Source organism: Lissotriton vulgaris, chromosome 6 (assembly GCF_964263255.1).
Source record: "Lissotriton vulgaris chromosome 6, aLisVul1.2, whole genome shotgun sequence".
Taxonomy (NCBI): domain Eukaryota; kingdom Metazoa; phylum Chordata; class Amphibia; order Caudata; family Salamandridae; genus Lissotriton; species Lissotriton vulgaris.
In genome coordinates this window covers 1743872562-1743899330 of record NC_141694.1, presented here as the reverse complement: position 1 = coordinate 1743899330, position 26769 = coordinate 1743872562, and the positions used below count along the sequence as shown (strand labels likewise).

General features: G+C 41.4%; 1 protein-coding gene across 1 annotated transcript in view; it reads left to right on the top strand.

Moving 5' to 3' along the window:
• Positions 1-26769, top strand: part of CAPN13 (calpain 13) — a 493752-nt gene that overhangs the window by 164634 nt on the left and 302349 nt on the right. Inside the window, exon 4 of the mRNA XM_086925977.1 lies at positions 7818-7936. Within this exon, the coding sequence (XP_086782103.1) occupies positions 7818-7936 (119 nt within the window). The remainder of the gene's footprint in view (positions 1-7817; positions 7937-26769) is intronic.

The following is a 26769-nucleotide window of genomic DNA, read 5'->3' as shown; positions in this document are numbered from 1 at the left end:
CATAATGAAGACTGTGGCAGAGAAGAGCCATAATGTATCCTCAGGGGAAGAACAAGAAGAAGATGAGATGCTTACTATCAGCAGGTCTGAATTAGAGGTCATGACTGCTGATGCAGTATGTACAACCCTAGTGGAACCTTCCTCAAAAAAACCAAAGAGTGATGCGGATGAGGAACAGGAATGAAGCACTAGGTGGAAATGGAGATTTGTCCAAGGTACACAATTGGAAGGTGTTAGGTTTTCCATCCATGGGGTGAAACAAGAGGTTTGTGTTGTCTACTACAATATTCCATTTCCAGTTGACTTGATACGTTGTCAAGGGTGTGTTGCTTAAGGAACGGAAAATATCAGTGACTCTACCTTTCCACATTTTCTGTCTAGATGATATCCATAGAAAGATTTTTAAACAAACCTCCAGCAGATGCAGAAAGTGAATTCAATGTTGGCAAGCATGGTGTGTTCCTCCTTCTGGGCATCTGAGTAATCTTGCTTGCCAGATGTAATAGGCAGAAAAGTGGAGGGGACATTGAAAAGGTCATATGCAGCTTCAAACATTCCTCTGATGGCATATGTGTCTCATCCCTTATTGAAAAAGACTTTCAGTTGCTATTTGGCTGTGCCCAGAAGGCAAAGGACCCTGCTATAATTTAACGGAATTTGGAGCTGTTGTCCAAATTCCTTTCAGATGTATCCTTTGATATGCTGTGGTCTTCTACTTCAGCAGGGGCAGCAGTAACAGGAAGAAGACTTCTGTGGCTGAAATTATAGTAGCTTGACTCTACTTAGAGAGTTCTAACTCATATGCTTCAATTTCAGGGGAATACACTATTTGCCTCGCAAATCAATGTTTTAGTGCAAAAATCAGCCAAGGGAAAATATGTCTCAAACTTTCAGACCTTTTTCCTTGAAGACATCTCTTGTTCAAAATAAATCAGCAGAAGGTTTACAGAAGAGAAGTCATTCCTCCCATGGCCATGCTTAAGGTCAAGTGCCACATTGTATGAGAAGTCCTGACCCACAGACCCCTCAAAACCAAAATACGATCCTAAAATCCTGACTATCAGTGCGTTACGGTGGGGGTAAGAATAAAATGCTTATTTCGACCAAGAGAAAGTACGTATGAGAGACAAGTGGGTCCTGTCCATAGTAAAGGAGGGGTATAATATAGAATTAAGCCAACCTCTAGAATTGTGGATGTTGAGAACTCTGTTACAAAAAGCAGAGCACAAGCTGTCTGCAAGTTACGGTAGTAGAGAAAAAAGATATGCTGGACAAGGGAGCAGTAGAAACGGTACCATAGGCAGACTGGTACCAAGATTTCTATTTGATTCTTTTCCTGGTCAGAAAAAGAAATGGGAAACATTGACCGGTTTTGGATTTGAATACACACATACATACATTTGAAGGCACTGTACAGTACATTATTTTCAAATTTTGACCCTACAGACAGTCATTCCATACATTTCAAAAGAAGACTGAAGACTTTCTATTATCCATAAACGTACAGGATGCTTACGTCCATATGCCACTACAGCATCGCGATCAGCCTGAAACATTGACTTGGTCCTGGTCTAGCGTGACCAGATGTCCCAGTAGGTGCTATAGGTTTCTATGTGCTACATAGTGTTAAAGCTTTAAAAATTCGTATCTCCAATTCCCTCAATTGGATTTCTTTTGTTTTGTTGTCATTTTAAAGACTTTATCTCCTATTTTATAAATTAGTGTTGGATTTATATTATGTCTTGTGTCTTAATAACTTACTGACTTGGTGTTTTTAAATGCTTTACATACAAGCCTGCCTGCTCTCAGGCAAGCTACCAAGGGTTGAGCATGGGAATAATTTTCTGAGACATATTCTGAACCATATGTTGTGCTGGTGGCCTTATTGCCAGTATTAGATATATATTTACCACTACTAATAATCCACTTTCCAACACTTAACCATCTCAGTGTTTTGGTCCTTGATATTTTTGACATGGTATTCTTTGTTGTATTTACTTTATTTCAATGTCTTGTCATGAAAGTTCTGCTACAACATTAACTATAACAATTAAATACATGCATTAATCATAATACTCAATAAAAACAGTACAAGGTGTGCAATCGTGTTGGTTGAGGTAGTGGCCATACATAGTATATACTTTCATACAATAACATATTTACAATAAATATGTTGGGTTTTACCCTTATCAACCTCCACTCCTCAATGCCACCCATTAGTGTTACTTGATGGTAGTAAATAATATGTTATACAAAAAGTGCTATGGCAATATGCATTCAATAAAGCTGTGCAAGTAACCTTCCTTGGATACAAAAGGTCTTTAAACTAATTAAAATAAATATATAAAATCAGTTATCATTCACCCATTGGGCCCTACCTCTAATTGCCAATATTTGGCTCAAGAACTTTGACACCACACACACAAACAATGGCCTGGCATCAGACTTCAGGATTCTTAATGCAGTCCTGTGGTTGCAAGTTCTTAACTGCTTACCAATTTTGGTCAGGCAGTTTTTCCTTGGTGAGATATACTGTGGACAAGCAAACAATACATTGGCTAGAGTCTCTTGGTGGTTTTCACAACCAGGACAACTGCTTGTGTGCTCAGAGCCGCTGTCCTATTTTCCAGTGAAGTCTTCTAGGGGCAAGGTACCAAACCTAAACTGTAAGTATAGTGTCCTGTCCCTAGGATGTTCTATAAGATCTAAATAGCCTTCCAGGGACCAACCCAATTTATGGGCCTTGAAGTCTAGAGTAAGCTTCCCCCATGCCCTACTGATAAGGTCCACTTGGATTATGCACTCCCAGTAGGCGTCCTTTACTTCACTTTTCCTGGGGAGCAAAGGGCGGTCATTGACTTCTCAAATACCGCCCAACCAAATGGCTATGAGCAAGTTCTTTATGACTCTTAGCCAGCTGAATTTATTAGCAGTGTCCCTGCCCTTTACATCCTCCAGGGCAAGTGCATACAGCTATAGTTTGCGGGTCGACTTAATCCATAGTCGGAACAGCAAGGGGTGCAGTCTTGCTTAAGAGATGAAAGAATGCCCACCCATGTCTAACATAAAGAGATGCAGGGGAGTACTCTGAGGTAACCTTCCTAAGCTCCTAAGGAATATGTAATCTGAGCTACTAAGCTCCTCTATGTGCCACAAGCCCCACAGTCCTGCTCTGCTCGGTACATCACAGAACTCACCACTTTGGCATCATATACCTGCAGGGCCAGCCCTATCAGCTTAGTGTGGGATAAACAATGTTCTTTCCCCAAGTCCCAATCAGCTGCTTGTGTTTCAAAACCATCTTTGAGATACCAGGTTTCCGTGACAGGTTGTCCGACAGCTTTATGCCTAGATAATTGAAGTTGCTAACTCTGTCAAGCTGCATTCCTTCAAGGTAAGGACAGTCCCTGTAAGATTTGTGTGGGTTCAGGGCCATGCACTTGATTTTGGTTGTGTTTATTACCAAACCCTCCCTTGACATCACAGAATTCTTAAAAATGATTGAGAAGCAGCTGTAACCCACCTGGTGTTTTAGACACCATTTATGTGTCATCTGCAGGGAGGAGAGTTACGACTCCCTTCCCCCCTCCCCCCCTCCCCAGCATTGGTGCATCAGTCAGATTTGCTGTGAGGAATTGTACAACATTGTATTAAATAGAAATAAAAGTGTTAGAGCCAAGACACAACCCTGGGGCACTCCCCTTTTAACAAGGTTTGGGTCAGTAGGCTGGCAAAGTTTCCTTCATGCAGACGAATCAACAAATTTACAATTTCCTCTTGCATATCTCCGTCCCTAAGGGTTTGTCACAGATTCTGCCTAGGAACAAGGTCGAATGCCGTCTTAAGATCCTAAGAAAAGCAATGTACAAACTACCCTTCCCAATTATCACTGCTTATCAACAAAGTAAAAGAAAGTGGAACACCTGATCATCGGTGCCTGTTTTCACTCTAAAACCTGCTTGACATTGGGACAGGGTTTCATTTTCAATAGCCCATGTCTAAATTTTGTGCAAGAGTGCCCTACTAAAAACTTTCTGAATCGAGTCAATAAGACTGATTGGCCTATAATTGCAAGGGAAAGACTTATCACCTTTCTTAAACAATGGCACAACTTATGCTCCTCTCCATGATCCTGAGATAGGGGCACCATCGGCTATGGGATTAAATAGTACATACATGTATTGAGTCCAGCCTGGGGTGTCCAAAAGAAAAAGATCACCAGCTATCACTTCGAGGCCCGGTGCTTTGGACTGGACTATTGTGCTAAAGGCAATAGATATGTCCTACTGAGTCAAAAAATCCCTGTTGGTTTGTGGATGCCATCTAGATAGTACTGCCAGAGAGTTTAGGGCGTCTTGGTTGGTGTACAGTGTAGAAAAGTGGTTATACCAATCAGAGGGGAAATATGGTTCTCGAATTCTAAAGAACCTGATTGGTTGCCCTACACCACCAGAGACCAGAACTTCTTACTTTCCCTATCTTGGCATATGTCCTTAAGGGACTGCCACCTGCCTTCGTCCCTGCCCTGCTGGGCTTTCCACAATTCTAACTTGTATGCTTTTCTAGAATTTCTGCTTGTACTAATAACTGCTTGTATTAATAGGGATCTAGAATGCCTGCAAGCCTTGCTGTATCATGTTTTTGTTCTATTTTTAGTGGGCCATGAATTCTTAGTAGGATTTGCAACTGTAAAGTAGGAGCCTAGATGCTCGAAGAAACGGCAATGTGCGTTCGTTACTTACAACCTCCATACCACAGATGCCTCTAGAGCTGCGGCTTCTGCTGTGAAAGCCAACAACTCATTCTGTATACTCTTAAGTTTATCTTGATTGACAGCTAATTTATGCCACTGAAGACGATGCACGTCATTAGTTGACTGAATGTCTTTAGTTGCCAGCTACTGAGTCTTTGGCAGTATAGGTGCTTCCCCCACAATGATTGCATTGTTAGGCAGAGAGGATTTTGATCACTGTCGGTTGTTTCTCCTACAGCCATATCTATTAACTTATGCTTGAGGCTCAGTTCCAGCAAAATGTAATCAGTGTGGCTTTGACCACTATTGTAGAAGAATCATAGGCATTCACGAGTTGTTGTAGACAGGAAATGAAGCTTTATTTGCATAAGTAGGAGAACAACGTCCCGACCTCCAGCCAGCCAGACACCAACTATCTCAGCTGGAACACATCAGCTGAGCCAGCCTAGAATGTCGGACACACATTCTGGAGAGGACTTAAGGGAACATGAACACACACACAAGGAAGAGGCAATGTACAACATACCTCCTTCCCTTAGGGGAACTTTAACAAATGTAATCATTTAAATAGAGAGGAAGTCTATGAAGACGTGAGCACCTGGAACTACGAGAAGCAGAATGATCTTGAGTAACAACACCTTGTTCACTGGGACCAGTGGCAACAAGACCATCAAGATCAGGAACATTATCAAGACCATCAGCATCCCAACCACCTTATTCCCTGCGATTAGAAAGATTGGAAAGTAAAGGAACACACTTTTCCACAGGAGAGGGAAACATGTACCCATTATTTTGCAAGGGAATGCACTCATTACCACTCGAACCACAGTCACTCAAAGGAGGAACAGCACTTTTAACAGATGCCAATCTCTGATAGAGAGCCACCCTCCGCATGTTACATTTCTCACCATTCTCCAACAAGACATAGTCTCGAAACACATTCTTAATGTGGAAGGGACCTCTAAATTTTGCAAGACCTCTACTCACTCTACCTGACTTAACCTTTACCAAATCACCAATGGCAAACACACATCTTGGAACCTGAAGAAGAAGAAGAAGATGAGGAAATAACAAGTCCCGACTGTTGTTTTTTAAGCCAGGAAGGAGTGAGTTTTGTGCTTGCACGCCTCCCGCGCATGAGCTCAAAAGGGCTCTTTTTGTCTTTACCATGGGAAGTGGTGCGATACGCCCATACCATCTCTTGAAAAACCTCATTAGAGAAAGAATTGGATGCACAAGACATCTGTATTATGCCTTTGACAACTCTGTTGACCCTTTCACACAAACCATTCCCTTGCGGATTGTACACAGTGGTACGATGATGTGAAATTCCACAACTGGATAAAAACAAACGCATCTTATTAGACGTGAGCTGTGTACCATTATCCGTTAAAAGTACAGATGGAAACCCCTCATCCAAAAACAACTTTTTGAGAAAAAGAATTGTACAGTCCGTTGTAATCTCTTTCACAAATTCAACCACTAGCCACTTAGAAAATATATCAATGGCTACAATTGCAAAACGACAAGAGATAGGTAACTCATCCATAGGGCCAATAAAATCAAGGCAAACACTATGCCAAGCCTGATCCGTGGACTCAATGTGAGAAACATTATGGTTGCCAGAAACCTTTAACCTTTTCTCACCCTCCCTACAAGTACGGCAGTCCTCAACCCAAGAAGCCATTTGTGAGTCAATACCTGGCCACCAGAAATTAGCTTTGATCCTACGCTGAGTGAAGGTCTGACCAAAATGCCCATCATGAGCTAGTCTCAACAACGTATGTCTCAAGTCAAAAGAAGGAATAAACCTATACCCTCTTAAAAGTACTGCATCACCATACAAAGAAAGTTCATCAAGAATCTTTATGAAAGGACGAACAGAAGGTAAAACACAACTCTCCTTTTTGCACCTAGTTTAACCATATCAATAACTTGGCAATGTACAACAACCACCCCGTCTATTGAAGGTATTTTAACCCAACTTATTGGATTTGGTCCTACCATTTTCTGCCCTCAGACTAAACTCCATAGTTATAGCTTGAGACCACTTCTTTACCGGTTTATGGTCCAAAAAGGAGACAATCCACTGCTTCTCTTCCTCTTGCACTTAAACTGTTTCTTCCCTATCAATCGGTTCATATGTAACAATAAAATCCCCTGCTATTAGGGATAGAATGGGCTTCCTCTTCCCCAGGAGTTCCTCCAGTTTTGTAATAGTCACTAAGGGACTACGTCCCCATACCCCCCCACCGTGCCTCTCACGTAACATTATGGATGTCGATGGTGTTACCTATATAGCCCTTAAGGTAGATTATCATGATATCTTGGTTGTTCATGGGTAGTTGTGATATACTGCTATATTCTATTCACTCAATTCTTTTGTTTCTGATAATCTGTCAGTGATCCGAATGTATGTTGTATTGATTTTTGTTGTCTTTGTTAAATGTATCATAATTTTACGATCATTGAAATTACAAGATTTTGGTCCCAGGGCTGACTCCAGAATTATGGTGTAGACTTGCTTTATGTACTATGTATGTTTTGCCACTTGCTCACTAATATTCTTCGGTAAAAACATTTTCCCCAAACAAATCATCTCCCCGATGGTGCGGTGCTATGTTTCTTTAGGATGATTGCTTGTTATGTGGTTGGTCATCAGCAGCCCTTTATGCTTGCTTTTTCTTGTCTCTATTTTAATATGACATGCATTCTCAGTTTACTATATTTTGTTTTAATTTTATAATTGTTTTTTTCTGCTGCACATTTTTATTTTTTTATTTTACAATACGATGCCGCCCTCCAGGATTCGTTATTTGTCCTTAATACATATTATAAACATAGTTTTAGAAAAACGCGCATTGTTAGACATCTCATCTCACTCTTAATACAAGACAGTGGTTACAACAAACTATCTTAATCCAAGTGTTATTTCAAACATGATTTAAAATAAACTAACGTCTTTTTATTAGCCAAATATATATGACTTAAAAGGGAAATGTCAGTGCTATAAACACAAGCATTTTTGGCAAGATACTCACGCGCTTTGTTCTGCTTGTCACAGGGGATTGCTGGGTTTTGTCCGTGATAGGCGCTATGACAATACGCCCCCACTTTCTGGAGAATGTGATTCCGACAAACCAAGGATTTCATCACAAATATGCGGGAATCTTTCACTTCAGGGTATGTAATGTGCTTGCTATTTGCATTTCCTTGGGACAACACTGTTCTGCTAAGAACTACGCTATTGTTGCTGAAAATTGAAAATATGAACATATATGCTGGCATGCAAACTATACAATGCTTTTATACACCCTGAATGACAAAACATTAGGGGCCAGATGTAGGTCTCCAAATACCGGTCGGTAACGGCCGATTTCGGCCGTTACCGACTGGTATTTGGTGTCTGAGATGTAGGGTGCCTTAAAATTACCGATTCGGTAAATTTACCGATTCGGTAAAATACCGAATCGGTAAATTTACCGAATCGGTAAATTCAGATGTTGGTGGCAACAGTGCCACAGGCCCTTCAGAATTCGATATTTACCATCAAATACTCTTTGCTGGTAAATAACGAATTCCTGTGTACATGCACATCTGTGCATGTACACCTGTGCCATGTGGCACACATACATGCCCTAAGGGAGTGTATGTGTGCCACATGGCACACAAGCCTGAATCAGGGGTGTCCCCCATGTCAATTCAGTAATTTTACAGAATCGGTATTTACCGATTCGGTAATTGCCATTGGTTCCTATGGGCCTCAAGGCCAATAGGAATCAATTGCAATTACCGAATCGGTAAATACGGATTCGATAATTACCGATTTTTACAGAATCTTTAATTTATACTGTAAAAATACCTACATAGCATTTACCGATTTGTAAATACCGAATAGGTAAAATTTGGTATTTATGAATCGGTAAATACTATTTACCTACATCTAGTCCTTTGGAACTCATTTAACGGATTACTCCGTGACTTTCAAACAAACCACATGTTTTTATATAACGATTTGTGTTTTTGCATTTAATTTCCTTGACAACATTTCGATATGCCTCATTCAATCTTTGCGCATAATAATGTACTCCCAATGGTATGGTACGCGGTCACCGTGCTCTGTAAAGTAAGAGACCACAGGCCTTATTCTTCACACAGACAAGCCAACTATTCCATAAACATTTGTGAAATGTTATTTAGGTGGCTGTGTTGCAGTACTATAATACAGTCACAGTGAAGTATTACTTTTCCCAAATGTTTATTGTGTAGACTGCTATTCTCAGAAAGCCAGGTTTAGGTACGTACAGTAGTACTCCTTTAGTCCCCTTTTGTGTACTTTTACAAAGCCAGTTTTCGGTACGTACAGTAGTACGCCTTTAGTACCCTTTTTTGTACTCTTACAAAGCCAGTTTTAGGTACGTACAGTAGTACTCCTTTAGTACCCTTTTGTGTACTCCTACAAAGTCAGTTTCAGGTGCGTACGTAGGTGTAGTAATCCTGTAGTACCCTTTTGTGTACTCTTACAAAGCCATTTTTAGGTACGTACAGTAGTACTCCTTTTGTACCCTTTTGTGTGCTCTTACATGCCTTTTAAATTCGCCTTAAAATATCTAAAATGGGAATAAAATGACAATATTCATCTTCCATTTGTACAAATAGAAGGTAGTGAGCTGGACATTTCTACTCAATTCACAAAGACAAATAAGGGTATGTGTGCAGGAGTACTAATTCCCATAATGGGCAATGCTTTGTTGAATCAGCCCCATTGCCTGTTTTATTACCACTGTGGGTTCTGCCGGTGGGATTACAAATGTAACGTTTGTATTGATTTCTATCAGATATCCTTGATGTTGAAGTCGTATGGTTTCCCTTTGTTCAGTTACAGGTGTCCTCACTGGAAGCTTTGTCAAACCTATAGGACAAAACAGTGATGAGGAAATTAGTCATGCCTTATTTTAGTTGTTGTTAGGCTAGTATCTTCATTGCACACAAAGAAATTGTTTCCAGTAATGAGCCTGAAAATCACAGTAAATGATCATTGTAGTAGTCAAGCAAAATAATAAGAGAAGGTTGATCTTATCCCGATAGGGTATCCAGGCGCTTGCAGGCCCTGGAGGCTTATTTAAACAGCCAGATCTTGAGGGCCATTTAGAATTCCGGGATTGAGGCGATGGTCCGGAGGTGCGTGGAGCGGCTGTTCCAAAATCTTCTTTTGATAACCTAGTTTTGTTGTGATTGTACTTTGTTAATCTTGACTTTCAGCAATATGTGGTCCAAATTATGCATGCGTTCTTGCATGATGCCTATGTAAGGGCTTGAATATACTGCAAGGACGTGCTGTTTTATTGGGATATTCACCATTCTTAATCATGCAATGCATCAAATATGATAATAATACCTTGTGTAACAGTATCGCAATGTGTGTAACATGTTTCTTCACTTGTGTCCATAAGAACGTTATAGTATACCTTCATGTACAGCATCCACCATACTTTTACTTACAGTTTCATAAAGCATTACACTCTAAATGTGCGTCATCTTAGATACAAAACATCCAATCAGGAAGCTCTTTTAACCATTACATATAGGATGAGCTAATTTGTGGCAGATGATTCTGAAACAAAGTTGTGCAAAAACAGTTGATCCCTTGTTGACTATACTTTATAAGGACTGATAATTAGATGTCTGCTCATGTGGACTGCTTCAGAGTGCCCTGAATCACCAAGTATCCATACAGTGAGTACTGATTTGGGAGTGAATCCAAGCCCAACATCAATGTTTTGCATTGTCCTAAATTTACATATTGGGTCTTTCTTCAGTTGCATTTTGGGAGTGCCATCAAGTAGAGGAGAATGAACCTAGCAGAGTAACTGCATCACTAAAACATACCAAAATAAACTCTACTCAGGATCTCTGATAGGACATCAGCAAGTACTGGGAACACCCAGGGTTTCCTGGAAAATGCATCACAAATACAATTAATCATGTCACTCTTTCCATGGAACTGGATCCCACACACTTGACAGGATAAACTAACACTCAGGGATAGATTCAGTAGATTTCCACTGATTAGACATACTGATCAAGATGCAAACTGGTGCAGCTTGTAAGTGTTGTACATGCGCAGCACTGTAGATGTTTACCCCAATGGTCTCTTAATGGGAAGAGAGAGGTCTACAAAGAAAATGAATAAAACATGTGCCCTCAAAATTGGTTCGTACTAACTTCTACTAAGAAGGCCATGTCCAAGTGTCTACTAGTACATAGAATTCTGAATATCATGTGACATAGACAATGTTTTATGTTCACTGCCAACATCATAACCATCACCTCCTACTTTACCTGTGCAATGTCCTTAACTGTTGTGCATTAACATTAATCTCTCTGTGCATATTAAGATTTATGAAATGCTTCCCTCTCCTGTTGCATTTTATTCACTACTGATTTTGGTCTTGTTGGGTGTGTTGCAGTACCTGTACCATGCACCTGCTATAGCTTTGCCATGCAAGTTATTCCTGTCCTCCATCAGTCTCCATGTAATTATCCATCCAGGGGTTTGGCAGTCTCTACGTGTGCTCTGTATTTCTGAGGCAAAGTACCAGATGTTCCAGTCTTCTGTCCTTCACCATCTCTCTGTGAGAACACTTGGGTATGCAACCATTCTCACTGGTCTTGCCCACCCACATCTCTAGCCATTATCCTCCCAACAGCCCCAATGAGGTTCTCAGCATGCATGGTCATTTTTCTAGTCTGTCGAATTCTGTCCACCCTTACTCTACTAAGTCTTGTGGTTGGTGACACATTTAATATTTGTGTGATGACATCGATCTTGATTCCTATTTGTGGTGATAAGGAAACCATACAGAGGGCAAAAAACAAGTGGGTCCGAGGCACCATTGTGTGTCTTCTGAGGGAGGATTTTCAGGTTCAGTTTTGTGGGACAAAATGTTGCAAATGCCAAAGACAGTCACTGAATTCTGCTGAGATCCTGTTATGGAATAAATGTTGCTGGTGGTGCATAATGGTGTAATGAAACGCAGCAATTTGATTCCACTTTCTGATCATTGAGATAGACAACATCATCAGGTCACTGCTTCTAACCCACAATGGGAAGTGAACAAAATAGAGGATATATGTGGAGCTATTTCACCACTACAGTCTTCCGTAAGTGGGATTACTCAGTAATAGTAATTGAGTATTTCAGTTAAGGTGTAGTGGAGGTATGATGTTACAACGAATTCAAAATGATCGCGGTACATCACAACGCATCTTTTAAAACGAAAGTCGTTACCACGACTTGCGCTGTAGGGTGCTGGACTTAGGAATAGTAAGATTTACTATTCCAACTCCAGCCTACGTACAGTAGGGAAGGTGTCGGAATAGTAAATCTACTATTCTTTAGTCTAGAGCACCCTCCAGCGCAAGTCGTGGTAACGACTTGCATAGTAAAAGACGCGTCGTAATGGCACAGCGGTGTTTTGACCGCGTTGTGAAGGTTGTTTACCGGTGTAGTCAGTCAACCAGTGATCACGGCTGGTGAGCTTATATCACTGGCAGTATCATTGTGGCCTGTGTAGATTAGAGCTTGCTCATAACATCTGTGGAAGCGCCTTCCAGAGGCTAGGGTTTTAGAATGTTCGGGTCACTGTTGGAACTAGAGGTTTACAGCATGTATAGATACTTGATTTTCTTACTTTGGGTGACAATGGCACCAATGGCATAACACAAAATGATGGGGCCCACCTGCAGAATGTGATGAGAGGCCCCTTAGTCTCCCATATGTCACAGGTATTTATTGGTCTGGGTTAAATGGGGACCCCCTGAAGAGTTGGTAGTCCTCAAAGTGTTGGGGCCTCCCTGCACTGCAGGGGCCTATGCTACTCCCCTAGCTTGCTGTACAGGACAGGCTAACAGTATCATTCCTCTGTAAAATGCCTTCTGATTTTTTTTATAGTTTCACACTTTCTGTCGCAGGAATGTCCTATATTTGTTTTTCTTCTCTCCAGACAGGATTACATGCTTCAGAGTAAACACACCATCTCTGGCTCCTTGAAGTGATTAATTTTAGGCTTCTATAAAATGATCACCCCTAAAGGGGTCATACCTACTCTATTAAAAGCATTGCAAAGCCAATAGGTCTTGTCCATACAAACACTATTGGTTTTGCCAATGTGTTTTAGCCATGTTGTACACCAGTGTCGCTGCTCTTCGGCAAGGCTAAAGGTTTGTGGCGTAGAGTAGAGTATCAAGTGGAGTGGCATAGAGTGGAGTGGTGCAGAGTGGATTAAAGTTGCTTAGATTGAGTGGCACAGTGTCATAGAGTGGCATAGATTGGAGTGTTGTAGAGTGGCATAGAGTGCTGTAGAGTGGAGTTACATAGAGTGGAATGTGGTATAGTGGAGTTTCATGGATTAGAGTGCAGTGTCATGGATTAGAGTGGTGGTGTGGATTAGAGTGGATTGGAGAGATATAGAGTCAAGTGAAGAGGAGTGTCATGGAGTACAGTAGAGTGGTGAGGTGTAGACTGGAGTGGTGTAGAGTGTAATGATGTAGAGTGGGGGCATAGAGTGGCAAGGAGAGGGTTATGGGTTTGATGAATGGTTTGGAAGGGGGTTTGAGGGAAAGGTTTGACAAAGAAAAAAACACTACACATGAACAACACACAAACTTGGCAGCCGACCATCATAAATCTGTTAAGGGAGAAAAATTAAATGCATGCATGATGATGCCCTGATGTGTAGTACAAGAGTAGTAGTACAGGGCAGCAGTATATTGTTAATAATTATTATGTAAATGCCTTGCCTGTCTGTACCCAGAGAGACCCAAGTTACATACATATTATGTTCTGTTGTACCGGACTTCCTTTTAAAGCTAGCAAAGAAAATAAAAAAATATCTGTAGGAATCAAATATAAGGAAACATAAACAACAATACACACTATGTTATGGTCAAATTGGGAGTTGCATCTCAGCAGTCTGCATTCCTCTTGCTCCTTCCTTCCATGGACACTCCGTCCATCAATCTTCTTGGGTGTCAGTCGGCGGATGCGGATTGGTAAGGTAAGTGAGTTATTTTTCCAAGTATAGAAGAGGGTAAGGGCTGGTCTGTAAGTGTAGATGGAAGAACAAAAGGGATATTGAAATATCAAGGAGAAAAGTAACGTTAAACTACATAAATTAACACCTTGCGTGCTGCCCCGATTTCCCCCCGGTGCTGGACATTCCATAACTGGGTATGGTCATGACGGAACCATTCCGTCATCAGCACAGCTCAACAGTGACTGATGATGGAATGGTTCTGTCACAAGCATCGTAGGGGTTAAGGAGGAGTGCAGCAAGAAACCTTTCAGAGGCAGCATGGCTAAATCATGTTTACTCTGTTTCCAGCATTAACCTACAACAACAGGAGCAGGCCTGCGGCGTCCACTCAACCTCCTCTTAGTTTAGATTTTGTTTTGAGCCAGACAGCACTGAACCCACATACACAGCAACATAGCATTTTCTAAATTAGGCAACTAAATCAATGCACCACTGTCAGTCATACACCTACACTTACCTTCACCACTACACAGACATGTAGATCTGGTGTTGTTGACTTGTTTACCTTTTAGACCACTTCATGAAAATGGCCAGAGTTATTCCATCGATCATCTCTGATCCTACTGACTGACTGCGAGTATGGTATGGTCATCATGGTGTCCAACTCGGTAGTGTAACAAGTGAGTTCAGAATCAAAAATGGAATGGACCAGCCTGCATTAGTACAATTTTGTTATTGAACAACAAGAAGAGAAACATTCCCTTTTTTGTGTGTAGTTTAAATACTAGTAGACATCATGCACAACAAAAACACAAACACCAATCACAGAGTAAGCGTCCAATGCTTGCTATCATTTACCTGTGCCTACGGGGCAGTCCCTCTATGCTCAGAAAGGAGGATAGCTTTAGTCAGGTTCTTTAGAGGCAGGCACACATTTCACATTTCTTGTACTATTTCTTATACTATTCTCCATCCAATGTCTGGCTTGAGGGAAATGGATTTAGGGCGAGTCAGAAGTGGACTGGAGCAGGACTCGAGGGAGTGGACTTACTTCTTAACTGACTGCACACAGTTGCAACTCCAATCCGGAAATAAAGGAGTAAAATGGTGGTGATGGATTTGTTGTGATTCAAACCAAAAAGACAGTAAAATACACAAATAATAAAAGTGAATAATATTCCTTAGCTATATCTTTTTGGGGGGCTTTTTTTGGGGCGGCAAAGCAAGAAAGAAAGTAACAAGTCAATAGCCTAGTGATTGTCAGGGAAGAAGAGCTTGTCCTCAAACTCTGGCGGTTCACCCAGAAGTAGGTCATCTAACACACCACTTCCATGACCTAAGTCGCCGTCCTCATCATCCTCCTGCTGTGATACTTCAGATATGGTGTAATCCTGTGGTATAAAGTGCGGATTCATGTTGATCATGGTTAATCGCTCCACATTTTTGGGAAAGAGACTGGTCCTTCTCCCTGTCAGAAATACACCATCAGCACTGAAAACACGCTCAGAACAGACACTTACCGCAGGGCAAGCTAGAAAGTTTATCGCCAGCCTGCCGAGCACTGGCCTTTGGCGCCTTTTCTCACACCAATACAGCAATGTGTTTTGATCAATGTAGCCCTGTGTTGGATCATCTAGATAAGCCTGGACCATCCGCTCAATGCTCAGGGTTGCTCTGCTTTGCCTCTTTTGCCTTACCTCAGCACTAGAGCTAACAAGCCCTTGCTGTAGAAACCATTCCTGTGCTGATTTTGGTGGGGCTGATGAGTAGCGGTCCTGTAATTCCCGGCCATTCTTTTTCTACGCGACTAGCTTCCACAGCTATCCAAGTTTTGTAGTTGGCAACATCCCCTTCTGAAAAAGGAATGAATGTGTTCAGTACTGCTTTATACTGTGGTTCCATAAGTGTGGCACAAACGATTTGGTTGCATGACACAATGCCTCTTTGCACCCTTGTATTTTCACATAAGCCAATGGTTAAGCTCTCCACCAACTCTTATGTTTCTTTTTTTTACTCCACCCCTGCGTACATTGTAGACACTCCCATCAGCTGTTCCTGTAGCATGCGCAACAATGCGATAGCCTGGCCCATAGTACAGTCCTTCTATTAGATGATTTCAGGTGTGAAGAGCTCGAAAGGAAGTAGCATCTCTGATCATGCCTTTTACAGTAGCATCCCCTCTTTGCATGACATATTCATTGATTGGTCTGTACTGCTCAATCAGACGTTCAAGCATGTCATAATTATAATTCCAACATGTTGGAACCTGCTGGATGAGTGCTTTAACTGGCATTCTATGCTCTCGTTGAATGATCTTCAGCTGCTTCCAGGCTTTAAAAGAATGGCTGAAATGTCTGCAGATTCTTCTGTGGGTGGTCAGTAAGTTGCTGACTCGGTCTTCTTTTTTCAGAAAGTCTTGAACAATGATGTTAATGCAGTGCGCCAAACACAGGACCCTGAAATAGCCACCATCGGCCATGGCCCTAACTATATTACTGGCATTGTCTGTGGCAATAAAACCAATGTTAAACCCTCGTGGTCTCAGCCATTCAAAGACCTTGCTGTCAAAGTCTTCCAAAATGTTTGCAGCAGTTTGAGATTTCTTCATGGGGAACATGGCTACATTTGCATGTTTCCGAGTGGCATTAAAAATCTCAGCAGTGTGAACAGCACCTGCTGCAGATATCCTTTCTCTAAGCCCCACAAAAGAGATCGGGTATGCAGTGATGCACATGTAATCAGGGGCTTGGAAAGTGGTCCACATGTCTGTTGTCAGGTAGATAGTGTGACTAGCACTCTGCTGCAAAGCTTAACCAAGCAAATCCTGATGTAGTGCTAGAACTGCAACTCTGGCGAAATAGGACCGGTTGGAAACCTTCCATTTTGGGCAGATGGCTGTCACAAATTCAAGAAAACCCATGTATTCCACAAAAGAAAAAGGGAGGAGGTCCAGCACTAATATTCTTACCAGCTTCACGTTGTACAAACGTGCTGTTGGGTGGTTGTGTTCGTATTACTAATATCCATGATGACTGGCTCGTCATCATCCTCCTCTTTTACGTCTACCTCCACAACTCTAAGGCTTTCTGGAACTTTCCTTATCCCTAGCCTTGTCTCGTGGCGTGTCTCACTCTCAGACGGAGCTGGTGGCTTTCAAGTTGGGTCTAGATCATCAGAAGGTGGGCTTGCAGAAGAAGTTGATGGACTAACCATCCTTTTCCTTGCTGGGGATCAGGAAGACAACAGATCTTCTGAAAGAGTGGCTTGCTCTTCTTCCTCTGCAGGACGCTTGAATTCCTGAACTGCCCCTACTTCTGGAGGAACAATTAGTGTTGAGGTTGGTGGTTGTGGCTGTTGTTGCTGCTATTGTTGCCCACTTATCGGACTCTTCTGTGTTGATTGGGTACTACTTTGTGATTAGTCAATTATAACATCACTGTTTATCGGCTTTGGACTCGTGATTAGACTGGCTGCCTCTGTGACAGACATAGGATGGGACTAGGTTGATTTGGGTGGGGTGGGTCTGTTGATGGGGATGCTACTGCCAGGTTATTCCCCAGATGCTGCTGCTGCAGGCGCAATTTTTTTTCTCCCAAAAAAGGTATTGGGCGACAAACCGGTCTTCTTTGTAATAAGTGGCAGTGCCTTCTTCTCACTGTCACTGGCACCTTTCTTGGTACTGGATCTGGTACCTTTCTTTTGGGGCCATCTTCAAGATCTTAGTAGCACGCAGTGGCACAGGTTGAAGAGCTGTCTGTGGTCACGCGTCACGTGACATCGTGCGCAGCAGGACTTCTGTCTGGCAGTACAATGGGTGATGTTGTCTCCTGCTCTTTTATGCACCTAAAAACAAAGAAGCAAGAAGAATATCAGTGAAATGTGGCATTTATTGTTGTGTGTCAATTACTACTAGCACAAACAAACAAATATGATATATAACTTAGTGTGTGTGGACACACTTGTTAGTGTTATTAGTAAATTTTATTACCTCAGTTTAAAAAAAACATAACAACAGTGTAGCCATTTGTGCAACTTTAACAACAGGGGATTTCATGGTGTACTATGTACACTCAGGAAGGATAGGAAAGAAGAACAACAAAAAAATACAAATGTAATAGAACCGGTTTGGCATTGTGCATCACGTGGGATGAAGCATTCAGGGAGCTGCAGCTGACAATAGATGGAAGCAATAAGCCAGGAGGAACAAAGGAAAGACATGCAGACCTATGGCAAAAGCACACTAACTACCAGAACAAAATGGCCACCAGCCACAAGGTCACTCACAACAAGCAGGAGGCCTGGAAAACAATGCACTGAAGCAGGCCTGTATGGACACAGACTTTACAAAATGGCCCCTGGCCACACGTGGGGGCTCAGCCAAGGCAAATTCTTGCCCACTATAACAAGCAGACTCACATACTAGCCAGACAAAGGAGGCATGCTAAACACAGCTTTAATGTAACAATGCCAAAAACGAAAATCTACAGGGCTAAAAAAGGTTTGCAAGGTACACAACGACCACACACATCCAAAAAAGGTATTTATTTAACGCACAAGGGAAAAAAAAGCGATACCATAAAACAAACACATTTTGCAATTCAATCCAATGCCATCCAAGCCCTAAATGATGTTTAAATTGAACAGACACCACAGAAACAGTTGTTTCATGCACCCATGAGTAGCTCTGGGCATACTGGCTGAAAGGCCTACTGGGCTAGTGAATATAATAAATATTGCAAATTAATTTCAAAAGTTGGAGAAAATGTAGTGAACTGTGCAAGCAGAACAAGCATTGGCATAGCCAATAGGTCTTTCTTTTGCGACCTTATAAGTATTTAGTTATGCAGCACAATATCCTTGGTGCAACAACATTAACTGTTGCATGGTTAAACACTTATAAGGTCCTAAAGGCAAGACCTTTTGGCTATGCCAATGCTTGTTATAAAGGCAGATGAGCACTAAGGGGAGTTTGTAATGGAAATACATCACAGCTCTGAATAAAGAGACTGTCTCGTAGGCACAAATGCAGTTTGAACCGATCCATTTGAATATTGATTAACAATATTTAGATCAGTAATTAGCATTAATACCAAGACTATTGCTACCGAGATTCATAACCAGTGGTGACTACACTTAACAAAAATGGGAAACATTAAGTGTCACTGTCCTCAGTGTGGTCTGTAAAACTGCAGCATTTACAAATGCCTCCTTCTCCTGTCTTTTCGGTTTCAATGGGAAGGAAACAATATTTTAATAAAGGAGAATCAACTGTTGTTGTTCGCAGAGGCAGTAACACAGTCCCTGCTTCTGTCACCGATATGTGTACATCTTGAACACACAGAGGGAAGCAGGCATGGTGGAACGCTGGATGTTTGTATTTTCCAAGGCCAGCTCATTTTTCAGCACCGTTAACCACTGACTTTTATATACCATTAGTCACAATTAGCCTTTCTTCATTGCCCATTCCGAGACCTTGATCAGCAAATCACAATGCCATGTCACATAGGCATTTAAATAGCATTAAAAGCCTTTTTAAAAAATGCAGGATGTAGAAAAGAATATTGGTGATCCCGGTTTGCCTCCCATTAAATGGTCCTGCAGCATCTTTCAGTGTACCAATTTCAGTTGGGAAATCACTGTATATACAAATGTTCTATCTAACACAATCCGGACCTTAACTGCTGCTTAAATCACAAATCAACATCATACCAGGGCACTGCGGTTTCCATCCTACAAGGACAAGGGCATTCCAGAAGTCCTGCTGTTGCGGAAAGACCCAAGCAACATTAAGGGCATTTCTAGAACACAACGGTCTCCAGAGTTCTTGGCAACAGTGAGATTGAAGTGTTATGTAGGGGTGTAATCCAGTCAAAGGCTGTAACTCTGTTCTGAGTAGATGGAGTGATGCAGGATCCAACACCAAGCTCACAGAAGCATGAAAAGTAAAATTATTTTTGAAGGACTCAGAGGAGGTCGGGACTAGCTTGCCAAATCAGTTAAAACTATTTCACACTGGATATTAACCTGCTTCCTCTGTATGAGAAACTACCAAAGATCTGTTGGACTCAACAAAAAGGTAAAGGTGACCACACAGAAAGATGTTTATTTCTCACAAAAGTTCTAGTTGTAAGCAATATGGACCTGAAACACGAGCTCTGGAACAGGAACATGCTTCCTTATTATCAGCTAGTCATCTTCAACGGGACAGGACAGGCATGATTTTACAGAAACCCATACCAACATTACACACTAAATTAGCAGGACCTGTAGTATGGTTAATGCCAGAAAGTGGAAGATTGAAAATTTGAAAATCACGTTTAAGCTTATTACACACATACCGTGCGGCCATGAAAGTGATCGCGATCATCAGAAGGTGGCAGGAGCAGCAGCAGCCAGCAGGAGAAGCGGGACATACTCTGTGGTGGGGGAGGGGAAGGAGCGTTAAAGCGCGTGCTTGGGAGAGTAAAAAAAAAAAAGGAGGCTGGTGTGGCAAGTGGTGTGCGATGTGCGCGCACCATGACGAGAGAGGAAGCCATATGGCGCCTCTGCTCGTCATTGTGTGCATAACTGCACGCTCTATGCCACCCAAAAAGCTGTGATCTGGCTTTTTAAAACCTACTCACTAAATGTCTCGCCAGAGCAGCGCATGCGCTGGCTCAGGCGACCCCTACCTAGAGGCCACGACCACATTAAATAAAATAAAAAATGATGAAAAATACAAAAAATGTAGGTGCAATGATCCAATCAAACAAACAACACCAATTTTTCAACTTACTTGTGAAATCTCAAATTCAAAGGTCCTCAAATCCAATGATATATGATGCAGCAGGCACAAAGAATGATCCTCCCAGCTCCAAATCCAAATGAAAAGTGAACAGGAGATAGACAAAGCACTGGGAGGAGCCTGCAGGACATGAACAGGAAGTTGGAGACTGTGGGGCGCTTCCTTCCTCTTAAAAAAAATAATAAAAAGGACTCCTTGCACAAAAAAGTCAGCCAAATGGCAAACTGAGGATTTTTTTTTTATCCAAATCATCATTTTGAGAAGGTTTTGATGCTGCTCGAAAGACATTCTTCTCCAGATTGCATATTCGCGATCTTCACAAAATTTCCGCCCGAAGTCCTATGGTGCGCCCGAATTACATGTTTGCGATCTGTCAGCTCTGATAGCTTCACACGCAGGTCGGATGATACCTCAGAATTGGTTTGATGCACAAAAGGATCCACCTCTTGATTGCCTCAATTCTTATTGCTCTTATAGCAAAAGATGGTTGAAATGATCAAGCGAGGAAAGGTAAGGTTGGGGACAGTAGGGAGGGAGATCTGTGGAGAGAAAATACAATTAGAATAAAGTTTTGCATAAAATGTATATCAATTATTAAATACTGTTCTATACCATTAATCTGTACCTGTAAAAGAAAATAACAAAGCATCGTCCTCCTAGGATTTCTAGAAATGATGTTGACTCTCTTTCTTGGTTCCAATAAACAATGCGCCGTACTTTGTATTTAATGAAACAAAGGGAGATTTAAGTACCTCACTATACTGCTCTATTGATAAGAACCTTCACAAAATACTTTCAAGAATACCCACCCTTTAATTTGCTTGTAATGGCTTCACAGGGGTTATTCCCTCAATTTCCGTATGACCCTTAGTTGTTACTACAAGGCATGAAAGAAACTAGGGAATCAATGTAGATATGATCCACTATATACAATAACCACAGCAATAATGTAGCAGTAAAAATTGAGTCAGTAGTTCAAAAGATGTGCATGAAGAGATATTCCATGAGATAAAAGGAAAGCTATAAAAGTTTCATGGCGTTTTTCATTATGGCCAATAGCATAAGATTCCAAATGTGCCAAGCATCCTTGCCGTTTCTCAACACGGCTTCAGCTTGTAGGCATACAAAAGTCTTCCCCCTTGACACGCCGTTTCTGTCGCGACTTAAGAGTATTTCAACAAAAGAAATGCAGGAACTCGGGCCTTTAACTCACAACCACGAGTGCTGCACCCACAGGACCCAGATCCAGAAGGAACAAATAAGAAATAAAGCATAGGCTGGTTACTATACCCCAAACCAAATAACGGAGCTACAAATCAATACACTGGTGTTGTAGCACCCTTACCCCACCACCTGAGACTCGTCGCTGCAAACATCCATCTTCTCCAATGCAGGAAGAATAACCGGCATTGGTCCACAGCCAAGGATACAATAAATCTCCACCCTGCCGCTCGAAGCACATTGTCACGTTGTCCAGGACGTAATTCTGAGCCTGATGGGAAATGTGGTTCCGAGAGGGTATTTCGGGATCGGATTGTACAACGTTTAGCGTAGGCGCCTCAATGCAATACGATTGCACACTCTTGCGGGACCGTGCAACCGGCTACCAAATCTCGTGGCACTCTTGAATGAATGGAAAATATCATCAGCGATTGCAAGCATTCTGGTAAGTTGGCCCTGAACGCGTGAAAACACATTTTGAGCGCACAAACTAAAAAAAAAACAGCTCCAATGCTGAGCACAGAGTTTTTGGTAACTCTGCGTTCTGCGCGGAGTTGCCAAAAATTCACAAACTCCGCTAGCAGAGCGGAGTTTTATGTCCCAGGTTAATATACACATTACTTGCATGTATTGAGAGGCTCCTATCATGATTGGGAGGTTGAGGGCACCAACGGGGTGTCTGTTACTCCCCTGCAGGTTATTGGTGTGATTGGATGGAGTAGTGCACTCTGTTGACAGGTGGCTGATGATTGTTTTTGGACTTCTCTTATTCTGGGTCCATCCCTAAGACAGATTTACGGAAAGCTTAGATATTGAAAAGACTGCATGTAGTGGTTGGTCACAGGTTCGTTCCCGGTTTTGCACTTAATGCTTGGGGGTGATCATATATTTTATCTCCACTACGGAATATCTATGCTTGATGGCAATGTTTATACATTAAAGCGGGTTTAAGATTTTTTTTTATAATATTGTAATTTTCCAGTTGCTTTGTCACATTTCCGCAGAAACTAGTGAAATGTCATCTCTAATTTGTAACTTCACTAAATTTCCCTGTCGTGTCTCCGGTTGCCACATTTACATCACATAGGCTGTAAGGCTATAGGTTGTTATTTGTTGCTAACTTAATAAAATATCAGTACATTCTTTGCATACACTGTGATTAGATGGCTATAGGTGCATGTCTTGCTAAGAGTCTGTAAAATCTTTAAACTGACCGACAGTGGTCATCATGCGCCCACAAGAACATTCTTTAATAGGGGCACCACCTAAAAAAGACATTCTCCACATGAAGAATGTCCTCATTGCACTCAAATGTGCCCACTTGAATTTTCCAATGGATCACTTTGACCTTATTCATTGTAGATTCAATATTAGAAACGAGCCAGACCCAAATATTGGCATTCCTGTGCTTCTCTTGTTTCAGTGTGTAATTTCAGGGTTGAGCTGTAAGTCGAGTCAAACGAGTATTTTTGTGTGTTAGTTTTAAGAGAATTTCCTTTATCGGCCAATGCATTCAGCCATCAAACAATGACGATTTACTCTGGGTTTGGCACAGTTGATGGATTATTCAAAGCATTCTCAATGCTTGGATAGACAAACATAATTATGCTGGACATAGACCAAACTTTTCACAATTCTTGAGTCATGACCTTTTGTTCGAAATGTTTATCACTACAAATGTACCCTACGCATGAAGCCAAGGACTTTGCATACTGGTTCAAAATAAACATGAATAAGCCTGTGCTGTGCAAGCATGTATTTGTTATCCTTAGACACTCAGACCCCGTATTTAACACTACAGCTCCATGCTTAGTTGCAACTATGGTGTCATGGACAATATAAATGCTGGAGAGGTGATCTTGCTAAATAAACTGTTTCTTTCTACCATCGTTTGAAAGATGTGGTTCAGCAGTGTGTTGGGGTAGGCCAGACCTTTAGACAGGATCTGCATACTTGTACAATGGAATAATTCTTGAGGCAGGAGCTAAGGCCAGATGTACAAAACTTTTTGTGACTGCAAATGGGCTAAGTCACAGAATCGGCCCTTTTGTGAACACAAAAAGCATTTTGGTATATCTGAATCGCAAATTACAATTTGGGAACATGTTTCCGAATCACAATTTGGAATTGCGAATACATACAGATTTGGTATTTGGAAAGCGGTGTGTTAGGGCGTTTCTTTTAAATACAAAGTCTGAATGGGATATATTAATATTTTGCAACCAAATTCCGGTCCCAAAACATTATTATTTTACTTACACCTCGGAAGAGGTGGTAACCCATTTGCAAATGAGAAGGTATCCCCCTGGGACCCCTTTCCCTTTGAGAAGGTTACAATAAATATTTTAAGAGGAGGCAGTGGCCCAACAGACCTGTGCATGCTCTTAAAAAAATGAAAATTAAACGTTTCATTTTCTTTTTTGAAAAGCCTCACGTTTTTCTGTAAAGAAAATGGGCTACATTTTAACAAAAATATTGCTTTTTTGTAAAGCAATCACAGACATTGGGGTTTGCTGACCATAGCACGTGACCATCCCTGTGATGACCATCATTCCTAATAGGTCGCAAATGAAACCTACCAGATTAATATTCATGAGGTAGGTTGATTTGTAACCCACTAGGAATCGCTACTAAATAGATGTAAGTTTTTCTACATTAGGAATTGCGACTTCGAGATTGTGATTCAGTGAAGATCGAAGTTTGGAAATCACAATTTCTACTGTTTGTACATATGGTCCTAAGAAGGTTTGCTGTGAACCACCTACAATTACACTGATATCATACAGCAGAAATGCTCTATATTATTTTTCTCTTCAGATTCAACATGTGGCCTAGAAATGCAGGATTTGTCATTGCGACCCAATGAAAAATCTAGGGTTAGATGTACTAGGATTAGAAATAGCGATTTTCTAATTGCAATATTATGCTGATCCCAATTAGGAAATCACTATTTCTAAGGTATGAAACTTGTTGAGTTTCCGTTAGTGATTCCTAGTGGGTAACAAATCCACCTACTTGCTAAATATTAATGAGGTAGGTTGCAGTTTGCAACTCATTAGGAATGACAACCATAACAGGATGGTGGCCTGTCGAGGTCAACAGACCAGAACGTGGTCTCTAAAGGAAAATGAGATGTGTTTCAAAAGAAAAAAATGACACATTTAAAATATATTTTTTAAGGGTAGAGAGTGGTCTGTTGGACTATGGCCTGCTCTTAAAACATATTCCCCCACATGCATCAAACTCCCGTTTTGCGTTTCCAAATTTGCGATTTTTACCGAATCGCAAATATGGATTCGCAAAACAGGATGCATCACAGAAAGTGCATAATTTTTGCGATGCGGTAAAAATCGCAATTTTTACCGAATCGCAAAAATTATGCGAATTCAAAATTGCGAAATCGCTATTCCCATTGATTCCTATGGGCCAAAAGGCCCATAGGAATCAATGGAAATTGCGAATTCGCAATTTTGAATTCGCACAATGTTGATGCATTCCATGGGTGCAGGGGGGGGGTCCAAAGGACCCCCCCTGCACCCCTGAAATGTGTTTTTAAATGGATGTTTCACACACACATGTCCTAAGGACATGTGTGTCTGTAACATGACATTGTTTAAAATGTGAATTTGACCATTTTAAACATTTTTCGCAATTTACCGCGAGGTTCAACCTCGTGGTAAATTGCACTTGCAATCTTCAAGATCGCAATTTTTTAAAGAATGATGCATTGCATTTAAGGAATCGCAAAATTCCGATTCCTTAAATGCAATCGCATTTTAGAAAATCGCAAAATTTGCGATTTTCAAGGACAAGCAATGATGCATCCCAAAAAGCGTTTTTGGAATCGCAAACGGCCGAATTTAAGGAATCGCACCGTTTGCGATTCCAAAAATGCTTGATGCATGTGGGCATTTGTATTTTTATTCTCAAAGGGGTCCAGTGGGGCCCGCTTCCCATTTGCAAATGGATTACCACCAACTTTGAGTTGGTTGTAAAAAATTAATGTTTTGCGACTGGAATTCAGTCCCAAAACCAATGCATACAACAGCTAATCAGTATTTCGAAGGAACATCCTAAACATGCCTCTTCCACATACCGAATTGCAAACACAAATTGCAGTTAGGTAACAACTTACCAAATCACAGTTTGCTTTTTGTCCATTTCAAAAAGCATTTTTGCGGTCGCACACTGCCTGATTCTGTGAATCGTTTGTTTTCTACCTCAAAAGGGCATTGTACATCTGACCCCAGATCTTTTATAGAAATGTCCAATCCAGAAAGCTTTTCCAGCAGTACTGCAATGCTCCTGTGTCCTTCTTGGAGTCAAACATATCTAAGACCTGTGAAACCATCAGCAAGTACTACTCTCTACCTTCACCTTTTGCTAGCATAGTTTTTAAGTATTGGTTTAGCACAGTGTCATCCACGCCAACCCAAAAAAGCAACAAAGCCTTATGGCCGGGATACCCGTCATCCCCTCCCAACACAATCCCCAAGGATGAGAAGACGGACACAGTTCTTGACTTTTGGAAGGCGGGAGGGAGTTACCCTCCCGGCCGTATTTATTAAAATATGAAACAAAATTAAAACATTAAAATAACAGTTTCATATCATGTACAATTTCATTTACATTACGATGTTTATTGGCTAACCTTAACACATCTCTAATACAAAGGTTCTCCTAGCCGATTCTAAAACATCCTGCAAATGCATATTCTCAAAATTAAAATTGTACATCCTAACATTACGGGCCAACGGCAAGGTCGTAACCGGTGTCAGATCCCTAATACCGGAACTCCCCCCCTTACTTGTGAGGGGCGGGCGCACAGAGGACTGTACCTCCGTGCCAACTTCCAATTTCCCTTGTCTTAACGGGGGCCCCATATTTACTCGACGCCATCTTAGTGGTCGTCCGAGGACTCGTGTGAGGTGTCTAGAAGGTAGCGTAGACCCCCCTCCCACCCCACACTGCTT